General features: G+C 49.9%; 1 protein-coding gene across 2 annotated transcripts in view; it reads right to left on the minus strand.

Annotated features, from left to right (window-relative positions):
• Positions 1-25,399, minus strand: part of Plcg1 (phospholipase C gamma 1) — a 32,407-nt gene that overhangs the window by 1,619 nt on the left and 5,389 nt on the right. The window contains exons 3-31 of one of the 2 annotated variants that reach the window (XM_050151071.1): positions 14,076-14,228; positions 13,901-13,994; positions 13,707-13,754; positions 10,694-10,778; positions 10,515-10,598; positions 10,267-10,301; positions 10,010-10,082; positions 9,829-9,930; positions 9,511-9,629; positions 9,341-9,426; positions 9,149-9,269; positions 8,364-8,532; positions 8,154-8,276; positions 7,973-8,074; positions 7,703-7,890; positions 7,202-7,402; positions 7,010-7,129; positions 6,751-6,931; positions 5,957-6,034; positions 5,078-5,181; positions 4,779-4,875; positions 4,451-4,520; positions 3,595-3,752; positions 2,107-2,203; positions 1,753-1,977; positions 1,527-1,675; positions 469-583; positions 196-357; positions 5-93 (exon numbers count right to left, since the gene is read on the minus strand). In XM_050151071.1, coding sequence (XP_050007028.1) covers positions 5-93; positions 196-357; positions 469-583; positions 1,527-1,675; positions 1,753-1,977; positions 2,107-2,203; positions 3,595-3,752; positions 4,451-4,520; positions 4,779-4,875; positions 5,078-5,181; positions 5,957-6,034; positions 6,751-6,931; positions 7,010-7,129; positions 7,202-7,402; positions 7,703-7,890; positions 7,973-8,074; positions 8,154-8,276; positions 8,364-8,532; positions 9,149-9,269; positions 9,341-9,426; positions 9,511-9,629; positions 9,829-9,930; positions 10,010-10,082; positions 10,267-10,301; positions 10,515-10,598; positions 10,694-10,778; positions 13,707-13,754; positions 13,901-13,994; positions 14,076-14,228 — 3,428 coding nt within the window. Of the gene's footprint in view, positions 1-4; positions 94-195; positions 358-468; positions 584-1,526; positions 1,676-1,752; positions 1,978-2,106; positions 2,204-3,594; positions 3,753-4,450; positions 4,521-4,778; positions 4,876-5,077; positions 5,182-5,956; positions 6,035-6,750; positions 6,932-7,009; positions 7,130-7,201; positions 7,403-7,702; positions 7,891-7,972; positions 8,075-8,153; positions 8,277-8,363; positions 8,533-9,148; positions 9,270-9,340; positions 9,427-9,510; positions 9,630-9,828; positions 9,934-10,009; positions 10,083-10,266; positions 10,302-10,514; positions 10,599-10,693; positions 10,779-13,706; positions 13,755-13,900; positions 13,995-14,075; positions 14,229-25,399 lie in introns of both variants that reach the window. The other variant, XM_050151070.1, reaches the window with a different exon arrangement.

A 25,399-nucleotide genomic window follows, 5' to 3' on the forward strand; every position in this document is an offset into this window, starting at 1 on the left:
TTACCTTAGCAGGGAAAACTTCGATCTTGATGAGCAGGGAGGCCAACTCCAGGTCTTCACTGTAGTTGTTCTTCAAAGGCACTGCTCTGTATCCTAGGAGAAACACTTGGCTCTCAGCCCAACCGTGTCAGGCAAGTGGATCAGTTCCACCCTGACAGTAAGACCAAGAACAGCATGTCACGGAAGATCCCTTACCTGTCTTCAGGCCTTTTACTGGGAAAGTAGCCTGAGCCAAGAAGTTCTGGTCACTAAACATGTCTTCCTCATATACCACAAAGCGTAGAAAGGCAAACTCAGGGTTACTGATCTGGAAGTGGAAGGGCTTAGCCGGCCACACAGGGTTCAGTCCATTGTCCACTGTGGAAGCAAGGGCAAAAGCTCAGGCCACATCAAGAGGCTAGCTGACTGGTAGAGAGAGGTCTATGTCATACCAGGAGAATGACTGGTAATGGAGGAAGGCTGACTGACCTACAAACTCTGTCTTTTGCTTGATGCTGTCGTATTCTGCTCCAGCCACCTCAATTTCCACAAAAGGACATACAATACCTCGGCCATTCTTCGGCAGATGCCTGGCCCCTAGCACCTGTAAGGCAGGCAGTAAAGATGGGGTAATGACTGTCTTCCTGCTCCCAACATCCTCATAGCAGAAGCACGGGGAGCATATGTGCCATGGAGGCAGTATGCCCCCTGCTGGGCTCTGACAGTGCTGCCTATTAGGCCCCTCACTGTTCCAATCCAGAGCAAGCTGTTGGGTGTAAAAATCTGAGCTTTAAGCCAAGTGTTGTATGCATTTTGCAGTCCATTTCATGTTAAATCCATGTCTGGTCCAATGTGGGACTCCATGTCTGGTCCAATGTGGGACTCTTCTAAACTCCTTTAGGAGAAAAAGGCTGGAAAGTAGCAGTCATGGCCATCGATATCTATGGCTCTGTACTCCCAGGTGGGTCTATCTGGTCACACGCTGTCCTTATTCTTTCCACTGTTTAGGCCACCCTGCTGATTCCCACAACAAGGGTTGACTTGACCCTTGTTATGGCTTTTTATTAGACATGCACTAGGGAGCTCTATTCTAGGGACCAAGAAAGGCAGATAGGCAGCTGGTCATGATCTAGAAAAACCAGGTTTTGCTTGCTCCTGCAGACAGGAGCCTAGCTCATCACATGCCTCCTCCATCCTGATTTTTGCTACTCTGACTAGATTCTTCCAGCCAGGTAGTGAGTGACTTTTCATAGTTAGCCTTAACTGGACAGCCTGACTCTTTTGTACAAAAACTGGCCATGGTCAGCCCGACTACTTATGGGATCCCAACCCTCACAGAGGACCTATAAGATAGTTCTGCTTCAAGCTCAAGAACAGTCTAATAGTTCCCTTCCCCAACTCAAGGCAGAGAATGCTGCTTACCTCTGGCTCTGGTGCCCTTCCCCACTTAGACGGAACCATCTGGTCCCCAACTTCTTGGCAAGTTTAGTATCAATATCCCTCATAAACCTTTCCCTACCCTGAAGTAACCAGATGAATACACCCACCTCAATGCAGATGACACAGGGTTCTAGGCCTCGTAGGCTGCTCTTGTCAAAGGGGTCAAAGGCTTCGTCTCTCATCGTGCTTGGCTGCAGCACATAGCCGCAATGCCCACCGGCCATGAAGAGGGCCTGGTTCATCTGCATAGGCTTGTCTGGAAGAGTGGGATTATAGTGTGTTCCAGTGAACCTGCCCTAAGTGTCTCTCCCCACCCACTGAGGCCCCTCTCACCTGGAGTCTGAAAATTGAGTGCTACAAGCTGGCTGCCACAGATCCACATGGGCAAAGGATCGTAATTGGAGGAGTCCAGCCTCTGTCCCTTGGGGTAGATTCGAGAGAGTTGCAGCCGATTATACTGAAGGAACTTCTTGCCTTTGGCCTTGTTCACATACTTCTCAGCCTTGGTTTCCGGAAAGGAGGACATGTCCCGGTAACAAGCACGTTCTGTGCCAATCTCTAAGCCAAACAGTGAGAACGTGTACAGAGCAGGCTCCTTGGGCAGTGTGGGCACGAGAGGGTATTAGATACCGCTCGCATACCACTAGCCCCTTGTACACATGCACACCACACCTAACCCCGCCTTACTCTCTTCATCAAAGGGAACAGGCCGGCAGTAGACCACAAGCTCAGAAAGCTCCAAGGCAATCTTCTTCCTCCTTTCCATCATCTTCCCCTCAGTGAGCTGGTAAGACATATAAGGCCCAGGCTAGAGCTCTGCCTGGGAGAAGAAAGCTCCTGCCAGCCTTGTGTACACCCACACTTTAGGTGTTCTGGGGCAGCCCTCCCCTCCCCTTGTATCTTTCAAATATCAGAGTGTAAACAAAACTACTGGTTCCCAGTTTCAGCCCAAAATTGTTCTTTTCCTTTGTCTCCAAGGACACACTTGTTCCCCAAACCTCTTGGGATAGAAGCCTCACCATAACTTATGTTCCAGATGACCTCACAGGAAGCTCAAGGTGGGCAAGGCCTTCCCAGTAATGCTTTCTCTGATCATTCTTTACCCAGTTTCATCTTTCAGCAAAAACACTGCTTTCTGATTCCCTGAAGTACTTAGGCCTTAAGCCCACTTGGCAATGTCTGTGCCTAAGATGATCTTTACCACCTCAGTTCCTCCACAGCAACACCATCTTCCTCCTCCCAGACCTAGCTCAGCAGCAGCCTGCTGAGACGCCCTGACTCTGCTGTGTCCACCTTCCTCAATCAGTGGCTCCTCTGTCTATGCTCTACCTTCTCTGCCTAGCCTAGACCCAGGATCTAGCACTTCAACCACTGGTTCTTTCAGTGCCTTGCCCTCCAGGACACACTGATAAAATCCTCCGCATCTCAGCCTTTCCCTGCTTGGCTCAAGGTATCTGTTCTCTAAATCAGGCACAGATGTGCTCACCAAATGCCCTAGAGGAACAGCCTCAAAGCAGAAGTTCCTGTACATCTGCAGGTGCTTTACCAGGCTCAATGGCAGAGGCCAGGCTTCCTCTAGAAAGCTGGTCTTTCCAAGTAAATGTAGACTGCTCACTATCCACAAACTCTAACTCCCAGCTTTCCATGGTTAGCCACTCCAGACTCCCTGCCACCCACTGCTAACCTAGTCATGACACTTGCACACCTCAATAGTGTCACTAGGAATACCTGCTGCTGCTAAAGCCGATGGATACCTACAGATTGTTACTGCACCTATGCAGCCCTCAGCACACTACGGGCCACAACCATGGGGAACTGCAACTTCTCTGCCTGCTGTTCCAGGCACATTCTCTGTCACAGACATTTACCTCAGCCCTCTTCCTATCTTCACCAATTCATCTCTTCTAGCCTGATTCTATTCCTGCTGCCAGCCCAGGAGCTTATGAAGACTCATTCAGGTGATCCAGAGTATCTCCTATTCAATGCTTCCTATGTACATCATACTTCTGTCTTGAGTCTATTCTTCTGGGTCCCTTATCTAAGGCCAGGCCACATCAGCAACCAGCAGTATGCTGTCTCTTCCAGAGGAGCTGGTGGAGGCCTTCGCTCCCTGACAGGCCCACACTCCGCCCTCCCAGGCCCCAGCACTACCTTCCAAGCTGTGGCAGTTCTCACCCTGGCATCTGCAGTCTGGGCCACTTCCCGGATCTTTTTCACCCAGTCTTGCAGCTCCTCCTGCGAGTCAGCTGCAACGTCTAGGGACCAGTGAGCCAACGATGGCATGCTGATGGAGAAGACGAAGAGCCGGTTGTTCTTGCCTTCAGGACGAATGGCTGTTGAGGGTAAATGATACAGGGCTAGGAATGTTCTCTTTATCCTTCATTCCATATCTTAGGGCAGTAGTTCTCAACCTTCCTAATGCTGCCACCCTCTACTACAGTTCCTCATGCTCTGGTGACCCCAACCATAAAAAATATTGGCATTGTTAGTCAAAACTACTTTTGCTACTGTTATGAATTGAAATGTGAATATCTGGTATGCACCTCCCGAAGGGGTCATGACCACAGTTGAGACACTGCCTTAGACACTGGCTCAAAGGAATTCATTCCATTTCTTCCTGGCCACACTTTATAAGCAGGCACAACTGGTATAGAGATACAATTGACAGAGGTGACTGTAGCTGTGGTGGAACCGAGGCTCCAATGCAGCTGTGACTCGTAGCTCTTGCTTGGGGCCAGGCCTTTTAACCCCTGCTCTACCCCGTCTTCAAGCCTCTGTCACAACCCTATGGCCTAAACCATTAAGACTGATGTCAGCTTGTACTCAGAAGCTCTGCCAACTTCAGATTCTACTGTATCTGGCACAGGGTAAGCATGCAGGGTAAAAGCTGGGGATGACAAAGGAGCCCGGGGTTTCCAGAATGTAAGAGTAGTCTCTAGGGACTCAGCCACTGGCTTCCTCCTCAGGAGCAGGGGGAACTGCAAGGACACCCCAACACCAGAGGAATCAAGAGGTAAAAATGGGAGCTCACCAATCTGACAGGCTGGCACATCTAAGACCCCCCGCAGCAAGTCCCCCAGTGGGCTGTTCTCATCCAGGTGCTGTAGGAAGCAAAGCCACAGGCTAGTCAGCATGGCTACTGCATGCACAAGTGAGGGAATTTTTGTGTGGGAACGAATGTCTTTTGGATATGCTCATGACCAGCCAAGTGTGACATAGGTACAATGGAGACTAGGATTGTGGCCACACGGGATGTGTGACTGGCTCACATGTGACAGGAAGGTCTGGGTGTGATGGACACATGAAAGAGATCCTGGGGACAGGAAAACCTGTGACAGACACTGTGGTTCCAGACATACCTCCCTCTCTGGCTCCAGAATTGCTGGGTTGATCATCTCTTCCACATAGTTTGAAGGGAACCACAGCTGCTTCTTCCCACCATAGTCCCCTCGCCACCTGTGGGAGCCATAGGGTACGGACTCCAGCAACCACCCCAAACTCCCACAGAATCTTCTTGGGGGTTCCCACAGATAGGTCAGATAAGGCTACTGAACATGAGACAGATACTCCCAAAGCATTCTGTCACAGTACTCAGTGTCAGCCCTGGACTCCCATCCCACCATGCCACAGGCTCTCCAGCCTGGAGGGCCTGGCTTACCAGCCACCATCTTGCTTTTCCACATTCTGTATGATGGCACTCTTGGTAAATGTCAGCTCATCCTCTCTCTGGGCCTTGTAATCAAAGAGCGCTTTCACTGCACACTGTAGAGGTGAGACAACAGGATTGTGTGGATACAGCAGACGGGTGCTCTCCACCACTTAACCCAGTGTAGCAGTGTACACACACGTGCCCGGGCTTATGCTAGTGGGAGGTATCTATCACTGTGAGGAAGTATTCCGAGACCCAGTTCTCAATGTGGCCTGAGGGGAAGTTCCAGAACAAGCGGGACAGGAAGACAGAGGGCTTTCTCCAGGTAACCTCCTGGCCACCGAGGTGGAGCCTTTGGAGTTCTGCCATGGGCCTGCTCCTAGGAGTGTGGGGGCGGGGGGCGGGGGGTGCAATAGGAGAGTAAGTGTAGTCCTGTGTACCTCCCTACAGAGTCAGGACCCTCACTCATCTCTGATAACACTTTGGATTTTGAAGAGAGAGAATAAGAGACAAGGCAATCTGCCACATTAAAGAAAAGGGCAAACCAAGAAGATCGTCTAACAGATCTTCTTGATGAAGGGAAAGACTGGCCAGTGTGCCGTCTAGCCCCGTTCTACTACCATGAAAGACAGAGGTCACTCTGCGGGAAAAGTGACAAAAGGCCAGTCAGTGTTAGCCCAGAACCCAGGGACTAGAGAGTGGTTCAGCCGTGGAAGAGCTATGGTCATTTGTCAGCCACACATCTCATACAACCTCGTAGTCTCAGAAAACCACAACCACTACTTACTTCTCCAAACCACAGAAGGCCCAGAGTACAGAAATATAAGCCCCAAGCAGAAGGGGACCCCTCCTTCCTCCTGGCTTCCTGTGTCAAGGACAGATATTTACCTTGAAAGTTGGCATAGGGTTTGCCTCCACATAGAAGCCAGGGTTGCGGCCCTCATACAATGCCCCATAATCGGGTTCCTGGAAACAGGACATATTGTGATCTGTTAATGCCCCAGAGATAAAAGCAGCTGTTAGCTCCCACTTGCCTGGATTCTGAAGCACAGCATGCCCTCTTCTGGGTTGTCTACCCAGTTTACTGGCACTTGGCCCACTGGAACCCCCTGACTCCAAGGGGTGGCTGTAGGGACTTGGCCTCACCTTCCTTTCTGTATTCTTTACCCCAGATCCATCACCTTGGCCCCTGAAGGCTCAAATGCCAACTACTCCTGAGTTGCCTGCTGCTGAGCTGCCACCAGCACCACATTCTCTGTGAGTTGTTCAATGGCTGAGCCCAAGGTCAGGAAGAGGTCCAGCAAACTCTCTTTCTTGGAAAACCTGGGTCTTCCCTCCAGAGTCTCCTGCAGGTCTGAGGCATCTATACAATTGTACCTAGCCTGCCCTCTGCCCAGCACACCCAGACCAAGTCCATGTAAGCTCCCAGACCTTGGTACCGACCCCTTGGCTCAAGAGAATCTTCTTGTCTAATGCCCAGGCACAGCTCAGGTTCCACTCACTCTAGCTACATCATGGCTCCCAGTTACTCCCAGAGCCTCCATGTGAACTCCAAAACACCCAGGACTCATTTTCAGCACATACAGAGTCTGTTAAATCATAGGTGTCCTCTAACTACACTGTTATGCCCCCCTCGTCCGTCCGTCCCATTCCCCCCCCCTCCCGCCCCGTGGACTCCTCACAGCTGTCCCAATCTTCTCCAGTGCTTCCTCATTGATGGGGTAGCGCAGCTTCATTTTGCGGTACAGGGGGTGCTTCTCATAGTAACTGATGAGGTCAACCAGGCTGTCAAACTCGGAGTTCCCCAGCATCACAGTTTGGCCTTCCTGCTGTACTCGGCAGTGCTTGATCTTTCCCTCAGCCCTTCACAGTGACAGGACAGTCAGCATGACAGACAGCCCCGACCCCAGCAAGAACCCACACCCATCCAGCAGACCTCACCTGAAAGAGATGGCATATGAGTTGGGTTCATTGCGTTTCCGCACCAGGAAAGCCCCATCACGGGGCACGCGCATCAGCATATGTTCAGCCTGAGCTCTGGTCAGGCTAGCGTGGTACCACCTGAAAACCAGCAGAGTCAGGCCCTGACTAGAACGACCCAGTCCCCACTCACCTCCCTGTCCCTTTTCTTACTCTTTGCTCTCATGGGCATTTGTCTGTGGGACAGGCTCTGAAAGGCGCATCTCAAACTCATTGCAGCGCAGTGGTACTTGCTGATAGTGTGTAATGAGGTCATAGAGAGAGTCAAAGACAAGGTTATCTGTCAAGAAGAACTTGGGAGTCCCCGCATCCTGCCGGGAGTGGATGCGGCAGTGCTGGACTTTCCCATTTCGCCTGAGGAAAGACAGGATGAGAAAGGCATGAAAAACAAGTTAGAGCTCCAAGTATTACATAACTAGGCAAGACATTAAGTTTCAAAAACGGAGGCCATTCTCCAAAGAACCTTGGATAATGGGCAGCCCTATAGGACATAGAGATCAAACACACATATTTAAGTACACAATGCCTGCGTAGGAAAGAATTATGTTCCAAGGAAAACCTAGACCCGAGGCTGAAATGTTAACCAGTTATCTATGGTGCTCTGTCTATTACACACATGGACCAAACACAGGAACGGTGCTAGATGTGGGTTACCAGAAAGACAGCGTGTAGTCCCCCACGAAGGTCTCACTTTCTCGCACTAAGAAGGAACCGTCAGGAGCCCCAGTCTCGATGCAGTACTCAGTGAGCAGGCGCTCGGCAATATGCCGCCCATCGCGCCCAGCCCCAAGCTTCCCGTGGAACCACTTCTCACTGGAGTGTAGCTCTGTGCTGCTGCTGGCCTAGACAGAAGGACAAGAGCAGAGATACCCAATGACTACCCAGTTCTCATCAGACTGAACCCACACCTCTGAACAATTCTACCTCCTTAGGCTCCTCTTCATCCTCATTGCCCTGGTCATTGCTGGTCTCCTCAGAGTAGTAGATCTTGCTGCTAGTCAGAACAAAGTAGTGGGGATACCATTCCTGGGACAGATTAATAAAAGACCTTTGAGCCAGAGTTCAACACATGGCCCCACCATGTCCAGGCTCAGCTAGACCTCACATGATTCACGGGGTCCTCCAAGTAGAGGATACCATTCTTGATGGAGTTACTGATGTCATTCTCAGAGTACATCACAGAAGTAGGCACCTCTTCATAGGCACTGCCCTCAGCCAGCTTCTTGTGCTGTGGAAGCAGACCAGGTCACAGAAAACCATTCTACACCTAGTCCCATCTCTTACTTCAGGGCTTCGCCTACCAATTTTACCACACCTTAATAAGGATCTTCCTTTTGAGCTGGTTGGGCGAAGGAAGTCCATCAGCAGCAATGTCCACAGGTTTGGTAAGGAGGATGTCGCCAAGCACCTTTTTGAAGTGCTGAGCCATGTTTCTCTGCTGGGCAATGCTGCAGTGGTCCTCGATGGACAGGATGACCGGGTATCTGAAGGACAAGGGCTATGTACAGTGACACTGACGCTACCGTCAAGCCGACCAGACGTCAGTCCAAATAGTTCCTCCCAGAGTGGATGAAAGGAGCCAAGGGCCTGGAGCTCTTTACACATGGGACCCCTCGGAAGAGGGGCAACTGCATGGAGGGGCACATCAGGAAGCAGCAAGGAGGCAGTGGGAACCAAGTGGCAAGTGCTGCAGAAGGGAGCACTAGGTCTAATTATGAGGCTGCCCTGTCAGAAGACATTCCACACCAGGTAGGTCAGGGAAGATGAGAAACAGCCTCCAAGTGTGGCATGAGGAGCCTTTCTGTGCTTTGAGAGATTGGGGACTGCAGGCTTGGTGGTTGCTAGCAACTGAGAACAACTCATAACACATTCTTTTCTGGGCAATTAAGGGAAAGGAGCTGACCTGAGACCAGTTACAGAAATGTTTTTGAGGATGAGACGAACTTGAATGCTAGCCAGAGATGCAGGGAACAGAGGCAAGAACTTAGGAAACTGGCTTGAGCAAGAATAGTAGAGACAGGAGTGGGGGCAAGCCATGTGAGGTGTTCCAGCAGTGAGAGGGTCTTCTGAAGGTTGCTCACGTCCTCCACACCTACTTACTCTGAGGCTACGAAAGCATGCTCCTTGATGGTGTTCAGGACATCTGAGAACTTGATCTTGGTGGTAAGAGTATGCCCATGGTAAATGACTGGCATCCCATCTGGGCCGTCCCAGCAGTCCACTAGGGAACACCATCATGGTCAAACAGGCAGGCCTTCTACCTTCCCTCTCCAACCCCTAGCCCCAACGCACACTCAATGCAGCGACAGCCCATCCTCAGGCAGCGAGCATAGGCTTCTAGGGAGGATTCACTAGAGAACTGGTCCCCAGTCAGGTATCTGGATAAGAAAGAAGAGACATGTATGGTCTGGTGCACCTTCCTCCCTAGAAGAGGCTGGATGAACAGAGAGAGGTATACTCACGTGTTATGTGAGGAAGAGATCCAGTAGTGAGAGAGAGGGTTGTTCATGGTGTCTGAGCACACAGCATCCAGCTGGGAGTTCCACACACTGTTCTCTTTGGAGAACAGAAAGGTGACAAACTACAGGAATGGATGTGGAGGAAAAAAGAGTATGTCCTGGCTGCCACTTGGGATGGAAGTGGGTGCACAAGAGTGCATGCATTCTCATCTATGCTGGCAAAACGGGCAGTAGGGTTGCAGCAACAGCTTCTAGGGCACAGGAGGGTTCTGGTCACCCCACCTGTTTCTCTAAAAGAATGGTGGGAAATGTGAAACTCACCTCATCCAAGAAGAAGTATGGCTCCTCAATCTCTCGCAAGGGGTCTCGAAGGAAGCTGAGCATGAATTCCTGCACCTGGAGCCGGTCGACAGCCCACAGCTCCTGCTGGGTAGAGAGAGTCATGGAAGAAGCCTCCAATGATGAACCCACCCTTCAGCCTCAATCCCTGGCCCAGCCATACCCCCTGGTACTCAAGGAGGAACTGCTGGAACTCAGAAAGGGACACCCGGCAGAGCTCTGGCCGCTCTCCAGTCCTGCAGGGAAAGAACAGAAGTGCCTGGCAACTGGCTGACATATCAGTCCACAAGGGGCCCCTTGCAACTCCCAGGTAATGGAGACACCCGATGGTTTACCATGCCTCACCCCCACCCCAAATGCTTCCCACCTGGATTCGGAACCACCCAGAGAAGAACCCCAACTGGCTGTTCCAAACCAAACCTCAAAGTGCTGGTTTCCAAGAAGGGGAGGTCCATCTGCAGGAAACAGAATCTGGTCAGGGAGAAAGCCCTGGGAGACCATGCAAGAAAGGGGCTCTTAGAAAAGGCTAGGGAAGCAGATGTTCAGGGAAGGGGGATGCTGGAGTAATGAATGGCATGGCACCCAAAATCCCCAAAGCAGGGCAGCAGGACTAGGAGGTAGAGGGAGGAATTAGGGCAAGGGCAGGGAAGGGCAAGAGGCTCATGCACCGTCTTCTGGGCGCTGTACATGAGGCTGCGGTACAGCTGAGCAAACTGCCCGTAGGTGATGTCCCCGCTGCGCTGTTCTAGGTCCTGCATGGTACAGAGCAGAACTGCCAGTCAGGCCCCTTCTGAGGAGCTGCTGGCTTCCCCTGCCCTACCAGTAGATAGCCCCAAGTGTCCATTACCGTCAGCCGTTCTCGTAGGAAGCGCATGTTGGGGACCCGGTAGTTGACCTGTGACAGCATGTTCTTCAAGTCCTTGGCTGATATACTGAGGAAAAAAAGAGTATCCTTTTAACCTGTAGGCTGAGCACAGCTATACTCTGGGAACCTGCAGTCCTAAGGGCAACACTGGGTCAGAGTTCATGGTGTGACAGATGGAAGTCTTCTTTCTCTGGGTCTCAGTTTCTGCATGTGAATAAAGAAAAGCTAAGAAAGCAAGTCAGGCAAGAGGGTGGATAAGCCATCTCCAGCAGCTGCCCACAGCTCTCATCTTGCCTGCCTGTCCAGAAAAGGGCAGTGCCCACTCACGACGTTTGCCACCTACTGGGATATTCTGGGATCCACAGTCCCTAGACTCACCTACAGCCCAGGATAAACAGCAGGGAGGGAAGTATGGACATGCTTAGCTACAGGTAACTGCTGCTGCCTGGGCATACTCCTGAGGCTGGACAGTGAGCTGGCTCCAGGAAAAAATGTCAGAGAGTTGATCTTGTATCCTGCCACATTACTAAAGGTGTTTATCAGCTGTAGGAGTTCTTTGGTAGAGTTTTTGGGGTCACTTATGTATACTATCATATCATCTGCAAATAACGAAAGCTTAACTTCTTCCTTTCCAATACGAATCCCCTTGATCCAAAATTCCCTTAGGGCTTAGAGCTGCACCAATAAGGTTGAATGTTCTAGAGCAGTGGCTCTCAACCTTCCTAATGCCTTTAATACAGTTCCTCAGGCTGTGGTGACCCCCAACCATAAAATTATTTTCATTGCTACTTTATAACTGTAATTTTGCTACTGTTATGAATTGTAATGTAAATCTCCAATATAAAGATGGTCTTAGGCAACCCCTGTGAAAGGACCCTTTGACCCCCAAAGGGGTCATGACCCAGCTCTAGAGTCAGTGCTTGTTCTGCATGGGGCACTTGAACCTAAGTCAGCCAAGTAGGTGCTGTCAAGAGGTCCCATTTTCCACCAATGAGACAGAAGCCTTGGTTCTTACCTTTTCCTATCTGCATACAAACAAACTGTTCTTTTTGTCTTTCCCTCTGCTTCTCTAACTCTTGCTGCCTCCTCCTCCATGATGACACTCTTACAAGACTCACCTGCACTTACTCCCTTTATGCCTGGGCTGAAGCTGCTATTCTTACAATGTTATCAATCAGGAGGGTAAACGTACTCCCGCTCCTTAGCTTCTCATGTGGTACTAGTCTGGAGTTAGCCACTGGGCCTCTCCACGTTTCTTGCTAAGTGAGTCCTTTGGGTGACTGTCCCTACCCCAAGACTTTCAACTCAACCTGTACACACATCTATGTTACTACTCCCAGCCCATCATCTGGATTCATCCTACCTGCTTAGTGACGCCTTATCTCTACCTGGACATCTCCTACGCATCATAGAACTTACACCCACACTGAACCCTAAGCTCCAACAATGTGTTCCTCCCACTGTCTTCCTGTCTCAGCCAATGGCCACTTCACTTTCCGAATTGCTCAAGTCAAAACCTCAATCTCTGACTCTTCTCTCTGCATCCGAAAATCAAAGGACTAGGAAATTCTTTTTAATATAATTTTATCTTTTTTTATTTTTATTTTTTAACTTATTTATATGGAGCTGGAAAGATGGCATGGCAGCTAACAGCACTTACTATTCTTTTTTTTTAAAAAAAAGATTTATTTATTATGTATACAACATTCTCCCTCGATGTATGCCCGCATGCCAGAGGAGGGCATGAGATTTCAGCACAGATGGTTGTGAGCCACCATGTGGTCGCTGGGAATTGAACTCAGGACCTCTTGAAGAGCAGCCAGTGCTCCTAACCTCTGAGCCATCTCTCCAGCCCTTTAATATAATTTTAAACAATATAGTTGAAATCCAACTAATTCCTACCATTATTACCCCAACCTGAGCCCTCTCGTGCTCTACCCAGAATGATGGGACAGTGCCTTAACCCTGTACTCAGCAGTAGGATTTGAGTGTGCTGGCTAGTTTTCTGTCAACTTGTCATAAGCTAGAGCCACATGGAGAGCAGGGGTCCTCAACTGAGAAAATGCCTTCATAAAATGCAGCTGTAGGCAAGCCTGTGGGTCATTTTATTAATTGGTGATACTACTGAGATTAGGCCCAGTCCCTTATGGGTGGGTAGGGGGGCAACTCTGGGCTGGTGGTCCTGGGTTCTATAAGAAAGCAGGCTGAGCCAGGCGGTAGTGGTATACACCTTTAATCCAAGCACTTGAGAGGCAGAGGCAGGTGGATCTCTGTGAGTTTGAGGCCAGCCTGGTCTACAGAGTTGAGTTCCGGGACAGGCTCCAAAGCTACACTGAGAAGCCCTGTCTCAGGGGGAAAAAAAAAGGAGGAAAGAAAGAAAGAAAGAAAGAAAGAAAGAAAGAAAGAAAGAAGGAAAGAAAGAAAGAAGAAAGAGAGAGAAAAGAAAAGAAGAAAAGAAGAAAGCAGTCCTCGGGAGCAAGCAGGTAAGCAGCACCTCTGTATGGCCTCTGCATCAGCTCCTGCCTCGAGGTTCCTACCCTGCTTGACTTCCTACCCTGACTTCCTTCAGTGATGAACAGTGCTACAGAAGTGTAAGCAGAAAAAACCTTTCCTCCCCCAGCTGCTTTGGTCATAGTGTCTCATCATAGCCAACAGAAAAGCTATCAAGGACACTGAGCAAATTCTAAGCCAGAGCAGGTCGCTCCTTTTTACCTCCCATGACTTCCAGCCTCTGAGAACTATCAGAGAGCCTTGTAACAATACAAGTTGCATATAGAGCATGCATGCCATTTGGTCTTTTGGTCTTTGGTCTCTTGGTCCTTCTGGCTGCACTGCCAGCCACCCTCCTAGGACCCAGAGCCAGTGCTGTAGCCCACTCTCGGCAGTGTGACCTACAGTGTCAGAACCCCTAACCCTCTCAAGGTAGCTCAGTTCTGCGGGCCCTCTGGCTCAAATGCACAACTGCTCTGGGCACACACCTCAGCTCAGCACCTACCGATCCTCACGGTTCCGATCCACTGAATAGAACTGCTTCCGGAGCCACCTGCAGAGAGAAGCCTGAGGTGAGAGTCCTTCTCCAATTAAGGGAAAGCCTGGGGAGAAGAACAGTTACTGTCTGTGGAGAGGTCTCTGCCTCCTTTCCCCTGGCTCCAAGACATCTGGTCTTAACCACATGAAGAGGAGTCTTACCTCTCAATTTGCAGGGGTGTGGCTGCCTGCAATGTATCCTCCATCAGCCAAGTTAAGCCTTTGATCCACATGTTCACTTCATCCTCAGATGTGGCTGTGAGCAGAGCAAAAGCTGAGCTAAGGGCACATCCTCCCTCTTTACCTGCACCCCACGTCCTCTAAGCCCATCTCCCACCTTGCAGGCTCAGGGTCTTCAGGCGGAATTCCATTCCATAGAGGATGACAAAGCAGTGTGATTGGTCTGGCCGGAAGGCAGGGTCTTCTTGGTAGCGGTCAAAGTCCCGTGATGTCTTCCCTGGACGGATCTCCTTGATCTCACGGATATCAACTGGAAAGGTAGTAAAGGCCAAGGTCAGGTGGAGGTTCTCACAACCCGTACCTCTCAGTCACTTCTACACTTTCCTCCCTCAGGAAATGGAACACAAAGAGACAGACTGAACCCACTCATAGTTATCCTAGGTGACAGAAAGAGCTGGGCTTATCTAATAGGTTTGCTTTCTTTTTTTAAATTTTTTAAGGCTAAGGCTCTTTGGGGACAGGGAGGTAGATGTGTTATCCCATCCCTATCTTTGTTCCGTTGCTGGAGTACAGGCTATACACCTGTACCTGGAGCAGAGCTGAACTCGAGAAGGAAAAATAAGGATCCAAGGCAGTTCCTTGTGGATCACTTTCCAACACAGTACACATGCATACCCAATTGTAAGTCCCAGAGACAAGGCTGGGCAAGTCTAGATTCGTCTCAGAGTCCCAGACAGAACCTTGGATCAGGCCCAGAAAACTGGCAAATCCTGAAATGACCCACATCCCAAAGACATGTCCATACCAGTCTTAGCAAAGGTCTAGTTCTAGCTAAGACCAAGGCTGTCCAAGAATGCCAGGCATCCTGTGCTGGTGAGGCTTGGTATTCTTACCTCAGCTACCAAGGGGTTCTTACCTGCTCCCCTACTTTCACAAGCAAAGGTGAGGCAAATACATGGGCTGAGAAGTAAATGTTCATTCTGGCCACTAACCTGAGTGACAGGCGGTGCAACTGTGAGCTAGTGACACATCTAACTCCTCCCAGGTGCAGTCTCACCAACTAACTCAGTTTTCTCAGGACAGTGTAGTGGTGGGCTGCATGCACCCAGGTTAACTATGCGTCTTGGCAGAGTGACAGTTGTCCCGCACCCACTGCTCCACTTCTACAGGTGCTAAGAGCATCAGAGAAGACACTGGCAAGACCAAAGTGATGCTAAGAGAGCAGGGATTAAGTATACCATATGGAGGGAGCTGTTCCTTGGCAATCACTTGCTCTGGTGTGGACTCTGAGCCTCTTTAGGTGTGAGAGGTCCTGCCACACTGCCCCAACTGAACACCTATTCCATTCCTGAGCGAGCTGTGATCCTGGAAAGAGGCAAACACAGCCCAGAAAGAGAGATTCAGGCTTGATACAGAGCTTTCCCTCAGCTTGGGAATGCCTTAAAATGTTCTGACCAGTCCTCCTTTTGACTAATTACCTTAAATTCTAGTTCTGAACACCAGCACAGCTTGTACATCCCAAAGGCCCCAATCAGCAGCTCGCAGTCTTCCTGTCTTGTCCCTTGAGCCAGCCACAGTAGCCATCATCTGTCCCACCTGGAACTGTGACATCACTTCTGGCTCTATCCCCTGCTCTGCTACCACAAAGACTGGCTTTACCTGGATCCAATTCTGTCCCCAACCAAGCCCTCAGGTCTCTCCTTCAGCAGGAAGCCCCGACTTTGCTGCTGGTCAAACAATTCTCACCAACTCCCCATCCTTCCTGACTCTTCTGAACCACAAAACATTTATTTGAACACCACTCCCCTCCTGAGGATACCCACTGCTAACCCACCACGAACCCACTCCCTTTATAGCCTTTGAGGTTCTCATGATAGGGCTCAGAGCTTTATCTGGAGCCTTTGTCTTCCCTCTTCTGTGATCCTGCCAAACCAAACCAGACCTACAGCAAGAACAGCAACTGTTCCTGCCCCGCTTCATCCTAGAGCCTGACCTTCCCAGTTCTCCACCTGGATTCTCTCCTACTGAAGATCCCGAGTGAGAGGCTCCATCCTGCAGCAATCGTCCTCTCAATGCCTCATGCTATGAAATGCATGTCCCTCATACACCATGGTAGGCAGAGCCCGTCCAGTACCCACTGAGTGACTGAATGCAAAAATGAGAAAGATGCAGGCACATGGATGGGGGACGTAAAAAGGAACGGAGTAAAACAGAGGCGTTCTACTTGGTTCTTGAACAAGAGTGGGGAGAGTTGGGTCACAAACCCACAACTTAACAGTTTCTATAGGTGGGAGGAAGAGCTTCCATTGGGGGAAATGCCTACATCATACACCACACAACCACCACAAACTCTGCCCTTTGAAACAGAAACTAAAATATTCTTCCAGTGCAAAGCTATCATTCCCCTCCCACACATTCTCATGTGTGTGTGTGTTGTGTGTGTGTGCGCACCCACCCACCTCTGCATGATCCACAGTTAGGGCCTTTCCTGCTGCTGCCCACCAGATCCCACAGGCTATACACAATAAGGTAAGTACACAATAGGCAGGCAGTTATAAAGTCAAGGCTCATGGTTAGACTTCATGTGGTTCTCATATATATATCTGTACAAATATGCAGATATGTATATATGTCCACAAAGTCCATGGGCCCCAGGAAAGCCCTAGCCTGCTCTGTGTCGTAGGCATATTTGCAGAGTCCAATACAAAGTCAGAGCAGGCATGTGGTTAGACAAGGAGCAGGCAGGCATAGAGCAGGAAGGCCAGGCACACCACCCTTCTAAGCCCACACTGGCCACACTGACCCCCTGCTCCTCCTCCAATAGCATGACCCTGATGCTTTCTAAGTCTATGAAGTCAGAAGCAGATTGGAGAAGACCTAACAGCAATGAAATAGTCTACCAGACCCTTGAAAGCACATCCTGTGTAATCTTACTGGTCCTCCTGCATCTAGGACAAACATTGCCGTTCCTCTTATGTGAGAGAGTGTAGACTGGTTCCCAGGAGCTGCCACCACAGGGAAGAGACTCCCTAATCAGACACACCTCTGCTTTGTCAGCCCAGGGGCTGGGGAAGTGAAGATATGCTCTGAAATCAAGAGCAGATTTTGCCACAGTCAGGGGAACTAGGATGACAATGGCCTAATTGAGGGCTTACCCTGACCTGAGGGGGCGGAGCCTAGCTAGCACAGTCTATCGGGAGCTTCCATGGATGCGCTCCTCCAAGGACCAGGGCTCCAGGCCAAGTAAGAAGGCTGACCAAGACTTTAGGAATGGCCTCAGCTGCCAGGGAAGTAAGGGACACCCAATCCTTCACACTTAATAAACTCTTATAAAAAAAGCAATAAACTTATTTTAAAAAAAGGTTTTTGTTTTGTTACTTCTGTTTCTTTTTGAGATAGCCCTGAATCTGCAATTTTCCAGAATTTAGCCTTTAGAGTGTTGAGATCACAGGTTTGAGGTACTATGAGCAGGCTCTTTTCAAAGGGATTTGGATTGTGTGGAACTACCCACACCTGTGCTATGGACTAGCATCACACAGTGGTTCTGAGGTCAGATAGTCAGGTAAACCAGGCAGAATCCTGGGTATTTGTGCTCCTCAGTGACCCTTCTGGAGATCTACCTACTCCTGCGCCCTCAGAAAGCCTGCCCTGACCATCTGCTTCTGAAGCTGCCAGGCCTAGCAAGGAAAACCAAGAACTACAGGGCCCTTCAAGTCAAGCTGTGAGGTTCTGGCAGTCTCTCACTCTTTCAGGTTCAGTTTCCTCCACTTTACAAGGTAAGGGCCTTGCTGGGACACACACGTCTTTGTATCTAGTGTTATTGGCATGGGGCTTATGGAAAATAGACCTAGGGAAGATGAACACAGCAGCCTGCTAGGACTCTGTTCAGAGGGCAAACTCAAACCTTCAGGAGTTTTATGAAGATAAAAGCCACCTTCCTGAACCCAAGCAGGTATTTCACAGCTCACAAGTGGGCCTTATGAGTACTTTGTGGGGACCAGGACTCATGTCCTGCTTAGCATATGCAAAGATGAGCTAAGACCCTGCTTCCTGAGCCTGCAGAACCCCAACCTGCACACCCCTACAGTGTAGGCATGTATATTCCAGTGGTACAGTCCAGAAAAACAAAGACCAATAATAAGGGTATCAGTGAGAGGGTGCACATGACACTCCCCAACACCCACTTGGGGAATTAGCCCCCATTGCCCCACCATTCCAATCTTTTAGACTTTGGGTTTGGTAGGAGCTGAAATGTGTTTGTTGCCTGGCATTTGGAGCCATCTCTAAGATCTGGGGCAGATGACTCAAGACTAACTTTATAAAAATCAAAGTGTATGATGAGGCCAGAGGCTCTGGAAAGGCCACTTACTCCCTGTCCATCTCCTCCTCTCCTGTCTTCTCTGCCTTCCTCAGCCCAGGGACAGACTTCTGACCTGAGACCCTGAGCACTAGGGAGCAGCCTTACTCAGGGCACAGCACCTGGACCTGGACAAGGTTTACATAGACAACACAAACCTTCAGGACATGCTAAGAATGGCAGTTAGTGTCCCTTTAAGACTGGGTGGCGCACATCTTTAATCTCAGCACTCAGAGGCAGAGGCAGGTGGACCTCTGTGAGTTCGAAGCCAGCCTGGCCTCCAGAGTAGGTCCCAAGACAGCTGGGTCTACACAGACTTCTCATCTGAGGCACCCCAAGCACTATGAAGGTTAACAGTCAGGGCTGGATGAGAACCAGCTTCTCCAGAATAGGCTCCCACACTCGGACAGCATTCAACTCACTGACTATGCAGAAGAGACGGGGCTGCTACAGAGACAAGCTAAATGGCAGATACACCTGAAGCTGGGAAGTGGAGAAGAGGGCTCTTATGGAGCCCAGCTCCTGAAGGCTCCCTACTTCCCGGCTACCAGGCTGAGCACATGCCTGCAGTTAGCTCTCCTGCCCATCACAGGACAGTCATCCTGTGCATCCACTGCAGAGATGGGCAACAGGTGAGCAGTCTATAACCTAGGACAGCAGGAGCACTAGAGAAAGGGAATAAAAAGAATGAGGTGGGCTGGAGAGATGGCTCAGAGGTTAAGAGCACTGGCTGCTCTTCCAGAGGTCCTGAGTTCAACTCCCAGCAACCACATGGTTGCTCACAACCATCTGTAATGAGATCTCGTGCCCTCTTTTGGCCTGCAGGCAAACACACTGGCAGAACACTGTATATATAATAAATAAATAAAATCTTTAAAAAAATTTATAAAAAAAAAGAATGGGGCACTAACTCTTTTTAGGGATCTTCAGTACACAGAGCCTGGGAACGAAGGAACAAAACCCAAAACCTTAATTTAGACCCAAGACTCTGGGCTAGAGTTCTTGTCCTAAAATTCCCCAACCCCGGCAAAGCCACTGTCTAAACAGCCCCACAGATAGATATCTCCACATATATGGTCATGGGGTCACATGGCAAAGGAAGATGGCACCATGACACACCGTCCTTCCTGTGCCCGTGCAGCAAAAGCAGCTGCTGCAACACCAGCAACTGTGAACAAAAGGGACAAAACCCCTCCTTGGAACCTTAGTCAAACCAGGTTACACCACAAGAGACTGCCTCCAACACCCTGATTGAGAAGAGCAGCTGGGCCTAACTGAATACAGCTTCTTTCCTACCTTGGTAAACAGGAAACAGCCATTCAGACAGCTGGATAGAGGTCCATGGGATCCCTACACAGGACCTTGCTTTGCAATGTACAAACTGCTTCAGGTTACAGCTGCACAACACACAATCCTCACCAACATGCAAGCCACCTACAGGTTGACTCTTCTCTTTAGGTAAATGAGGAATGGAAGGCCCAAGGGGCTTCATCAAATGGTGATTCATGGCAGATGGGGCTCTGGAATGTCCCCATGGTAGTACTAACTCTGATATTGGGTATATGGAACAAAAGGAAGAAGGTCAGAGGGTTTCACACTGCCTAGGCAGGCAGCACTCTTTCTAAAACATAGCTTATTTCAATGATAACAGCATATGTAGGTCCCAAAGGGAGGGAAAAGAGGAAAGATGGCCCCATGCAAAAGACAGAGCCTGAAGGGACCTCACCGTCACTTGAGGTTCATTCACATTTTCTGTGACTCTGTTAGTTACCAGCATCTATCTCCTCCACACCAGGCCCTGAGCTGGGTCCTGGGGAAACATATCAATAGGCATTGAGTTCCTGCCCTTCAGAAAATCCCAGCCTAACAAGGAAACAGATGGGGAAGCAGATAACTATGAGGTCATGCAGAGAATGGAACAGCGGGGAGACATCTGTGGTGCTGTGTGCCCACAACCTCCCCTCTCTTTGGTGTTCTGCTCTTGACTTTCTCCAAGCAACCTTGTCCAGACCTTCTTGCTTCTTTGTGAGCACATGGGCCAGAGTCCTCTCTTTTCTGGTGTTCTGCCACCCCAGTGACAGTCATGGCCACAGCTGTAATTCCTTCTGCTTTACACAACATGGCTAGCCTCTAAATGTCTGGCACTACATTCCAACTGCTCACTTCCTATTCCTACACACACACAAAGACAAACTTCAAGCCAAATATTGTCTTCTCTCACCCAAACCCTAGGCTCCTCTGGATATACCAACAATATTACCATTCAAACAGGTACATGAACTGAAAACTTCAAAAGGTTAAGATTTCTTTTTCTCAGGCCTAGCAATATGGCTCAGCAGGAAAAGGCACCTATTGTCAAGCCTGGTGACCTGAGTTCAATCCCCAGGACCCACATGGTGAAGGGAGAAAACCAACTCCCCCAAGTTGTTTCCTGACCTCAAAACATACACACACTTTGAAGGTTTTTGACTCCTTTGTTTCTCACCAACCCCCAATCCAATCCTCCAAGTTCAGCTGACTTTGTTATTCACAATGAGCAACTGTAAGGATATCATGCTAGGTGCTGGAGCTTGACCATGGAGGAAGGATTAAGTATGTACCGTGCTAGGAAGAGTATGTTAAACAGAGCCTACAGACAGACATTTCTAAGAAACTGCAAAGCACAGAGGATGAGGTCGTTGTCTCTGTTGGGTGGGGAGGGCAGCAACAGCAAGAGTGACATCTGGCATCCTGTCACTAATCTTTTGCACATTTGCTGTGCATATTACATAAAGCTCTTAATTAAACTGTGCTATTTCATCCTTACAACTAATACTATGAAGCAAGTATAGGGTTCCCATTTTCCAAGCGAGGACACTGAGCACAGAGTGGCTAATGATCCTACCCAAGGTGACAGTTGGCGAGTGGCAGAGCCAAAGATATTTCAGTGCCAGGCTGCATGTGCCCTGGGCTTGTGCTCTGTGCTGCCTTGGGATCCCTGTGGGACGCCGCCAAGTGGGAGCAACACAAGGAGGATGGCAGGACTCTAGGTGGCACCATACATGCTGCTTTGTGTCACTCCTACTGTAGAAGTCTTATGTGTATTGTTTTAAATTTATTATTGTCTGTGTGTGTGTGCGCGCGCACACATGTGATCTGTGAGGGTGCACACATCCCATGACACTTGGGGAGGCCACAAGACAACTATGGGTTCCAGTGGTTAAAGGCCACCAGGCTTCCATGGCAAGTGTGTTTACCCACTAAGCTATCTCTTTCAGTTCTCAAGTGTGTTTTTAGGCTATCTGGCTGTTTTCTGTAAATTCCTTGAGGACATAAACCATGTCTGCACTGCTCCATGCCTAGCAGGAACTGAACACGTGGTGCAAGGAAAGAAAACTATAATCAGAGTCTTTCTTGGCTGAGCAACCTGCCCCTGCCCAGCAGGTAAGTGAGACCTCCAGCCTCCGATGCTTGCAGATGGCTCTGCAAGGCCCTCCCGGAGGGCAGAGGACAGGCAGTAGGTTAGGAGGGGAAAGAAGAGTCTGGGATCTCTGTCTCACAGAGGAGTACAGCGGCATCAGAGCTTCCCTTGACAAAACTCCTCAGTAAGTTTGCTCACCTTTTGCTTGTGCAAGTAGAGTCAGTCTTTAAACCCCAGAGACGGTCACAGGGGTTAAATCTCAATGACAAAGGAAGTCATCAAATTGGAGGCCTGGTGAAGTCTTATGACACGGAAGTCTTATTTCTTTCTACCCCAAGAAGTTTTTCCTGCCTTAGAGCTGTGTGGCCCAGCCCCTCCACAGCGTCTTACCAGCCCAAGCCACTTCCCTTTTATTCCTAAAGAAGCAAGGCCCCAAACTGGGCAGTGGTGGCGCACGCCTTTAATCCCAGCACTTGGGAGGCAGAGGCTGGCGGATCTCTGTGAGTTCGAGACCAGCCTGGTCTACAGAGCTAGTTCCAGGACAGGCTCCAAAGCCACAGAGAAACCGTCCCGACCCCCCCCCCCCCCAAAAAAAAAGGAAGGCCCCAGAGAAAGATCTAGTCTCCTTCTTCAACCCACAGGGGAACTCGCTTTCTGTCTACTCAGGAAGCCTAGATTAGATCCTTTGAAATTCTCTCCACCTCTAAAGTAAGAGAGACCTTGTGACCCTACCCCCAGTTTTAGTCACTTCTCACCCCATCCCCCACCATTGCACATCCTAGTACAGAACTTCCGATTTCTAGTACAGGCCAGTTCTCAGCAGAAATCTGAGGACAGCCTGCTGGGAGCAGTCTGGACCAGGTACTTTGCTCTCCCGTCACTGCAGCCATCACCTTCGAGCCTCCCCAGTAGATATGCTGTGGGTGAAGAAGTGACTGGGTGGAGAGCATCAGATGGGACCATTGAGGGGGGGTCTGCAGAGTCTCAGAAGGGTCATCACTGCCTGGGTCGAAACCCCAACCTGTCGAATGAGGAAACTGTGCTGACCTATGACCTCTAGAGGCTGAGAAAGCTGTGGGACCCGTGGCTAACTGAGGCTTTCCTCCCCTTTCTTAGGCTAATCACCCTATGAACTTAGGTCTACTACCCGGGCCTGAGGCTGGAATCTCCCCAGCACACACCCACACCTACCTACACTGCCTTATTCTTAGCACAGCTATGGCCAAGCCAAGGACACCCCGACCCTCCTACAGGTCCTCAAGAATCACTTTACAAGACTTCAACTGAGCATTGTCTCCTAGAAGCCATTCACACAATGAAAGCCCCTCCTGAGCTGAAGAAAACTTAGTTCCACAGACAAATGGTGTCACACCAGCTCTCCCTGTCCGGCCAGTGCACTCTTCACCCGTCTATGTTCTGCTTCCGGGCTCTGCAAGAGCCTCTACCCAGTGCCGGTGTTTCAGTCAATGGGGAGCGGACTCTAAGGAGCAGGGTGAACTGCCAGAGAGAGGCCAACTCCATTGGGCCCTCTAGCTCAGTCCTCAGCACTGTATGACAGACAGGACTGCCTCCTGTCAGCCCTGTTTAAATACGCTGTATGTTCCAGACGGCAAACGCTCCAAAAGCAAGTTCTCTCTGCCTAGCCTGGGTTCAATAAAGGAGATGCCAGTCTTCTGCTGGAGAAAGCCTCGCCCCACTTACTCCTGAATTTTGCTGAAGCCAGGGCCTCTGGCCAACACGGGAAGGGCCAGAGCCGGAAGGAAGCAGCAGAGCCTATACACAAAGCCTCTATGCGGGCTATAAAAAGTAGCCCCTCCCTGCTTCCCCCAGGATGGGCCTGGTTCCTAGGAGGTGAGGGTAGAGCACTCATACTTGTGCTGGGCACAAAGCCACTACAGCCTCTCAAGAGGCTAGCCCAGCACCACCTCAAAACTCTCCTTGAAAGGAGAGGGCGAGAGCACCAGAGCATGAGCCAGGACTGCAAGTAAGACACTTGAAATCTACTCCACTGTCCCCACCACCTCTCCCCACAGCTCCCCAGGAGTCAGTTCATGGTCTAGTACTCCTTTCTCTGCTCTCTGGGGCCAATAAGCAGATTCTCTAGAAGCCTCCAGGAGCCTAGATCCCCAACTCTCTGGAGGCTCCACATATGAAGCCATGGAGCTGTGGGAGCAGCCTTGCAAAAGGCTTTAAGACATTCTACTTCTGAGATGCCCAGGGGCCAACTCAAGTAAAGTCTAAGGGCAGGGACATTATATAAGGGCTTTTAAAGTCTAAATGCTAAGACTTTCTCAAAGGTTGTGCACACGGTACCTAGCTTTACATAGAAAGGCTCCAGATTCCTCTGTAGTCTAGTTTGCCCAGTGTTCAGGTCAGCACCACAAGGCTAACCTAGAGCACTGAGGCCACTCTCCAAAGACAGTGACAGCGTAGATGGACGGTACATGTAGCTAGCATAAAGGACAAGTGAACCTTTCTGCCACCAGCCTGCAGTCGGGGCCTTTGTCCTTGCAGCACGCCCTCAACCACCCTTTGGACAGAGGGGCCCATGCTTGTTTCCCGGCACAGCTCTCCCCACACCCTGTAATTATTTGTCTGGCTGTATCTGCCCTAACTGTATGTTCGCTACTAGACTTAACAATACTTGCCACAGCAAGAAGCCAGAGCACATCTCTGTGCTTGTTTAATGATCCAGTGAGGCCCAAGGAAGCCAGGCTTCTTTTTTTATTGAGATGTATTTTTATTTTATATACATGAACATTTGCCTGAATGCATGTTTAATATATGTATATATACACACATATATGTTTATTTTATATATGTGAATATTTGGCTGAATGCATGTCTGCATGCAATGCCCATGGAGGCCAGGAAAGGGCATTAGATTCCCTGCTAGGACACCACATGGGTGCTGGGAATTACACCTAGGACCTCTGAAGAGCAGCCACTGCTCCAACCACTGAGCCATCTCTCCAGCTTCTCTGCTCCTTCCCTTCTTAAGGAAAGTGGCTGTGTTGCCATGAAGAGCAACCCACTTAGTGATCTGCTAAAACCATAAGCTGTCAGCTTAGTGTGCCCACCTAACACCTGGTGTAGCCCTACAGGAGTAGAGGCACCCTGAAGTCTGTTGTGAGGAGACCCTGGGAAGGTGCCTCTTGACCCTTTTCTCTGGAGAAGTGCTGATGGGCTGTTAGCAGGAACTAGTGAGAGCAAGTCCAGGGATAAGGTGCTCTGGCTTCCATGGTGCACAGCACCTTCCCTGTAGGAGGGAAGGTCTGGAAAGCTAGGTATCCGGCTATCTGAGCAGGAGCCACAGATGAAAGCCTGGGCTGGGTAAACACATTTGGCCAGAGCACAGAATAGAGGTCGTGCATCTATAGAATGGTCCACCTTATTGTTAGTTTCCCACAGTGGGAGAATAAACAACACTATAGGAGGAATCATAAATCCCACACTTAACTGTAAACTTATTCCATGACCTCACTCTCAGGACCTCTGTTTGCTTCTCTCTGCGACAGGGACAACAATTCCTAATACCAGATCCCTCTGATGCCCTGTTCTCTGTACCCAAACTCAAGGCAACAACGGGCTCCCAGCAACACTCGGTGGAAAGCAGAACGCGGTTCTTGACTAGAGGAGAGCGAAGGGAAGGCCTACCTATGAGTCCGCAGGCACCAAAGGTTGTGCTGGCCATTTTTTACCAAAATCTCTTATCTTATATACA

This window comes from Alexandromys fortis, unplaced genomic scaffold (genome assembly GCF_014885135.2).
Source record: "Alexandromys fortis isolate MF-2015 unplaced genomic scaffold, M_Fortis_MF-2015_v1.1 scaffold_27, whole genome shotgun sequence".
Taxonomy (NCBI): domain Eukaryota; kingdom Metazoa; phylum Chordata; class Mammalia; order Rodentia; family Cricetidae; genus Alexandromys; species Alexandromys fortis.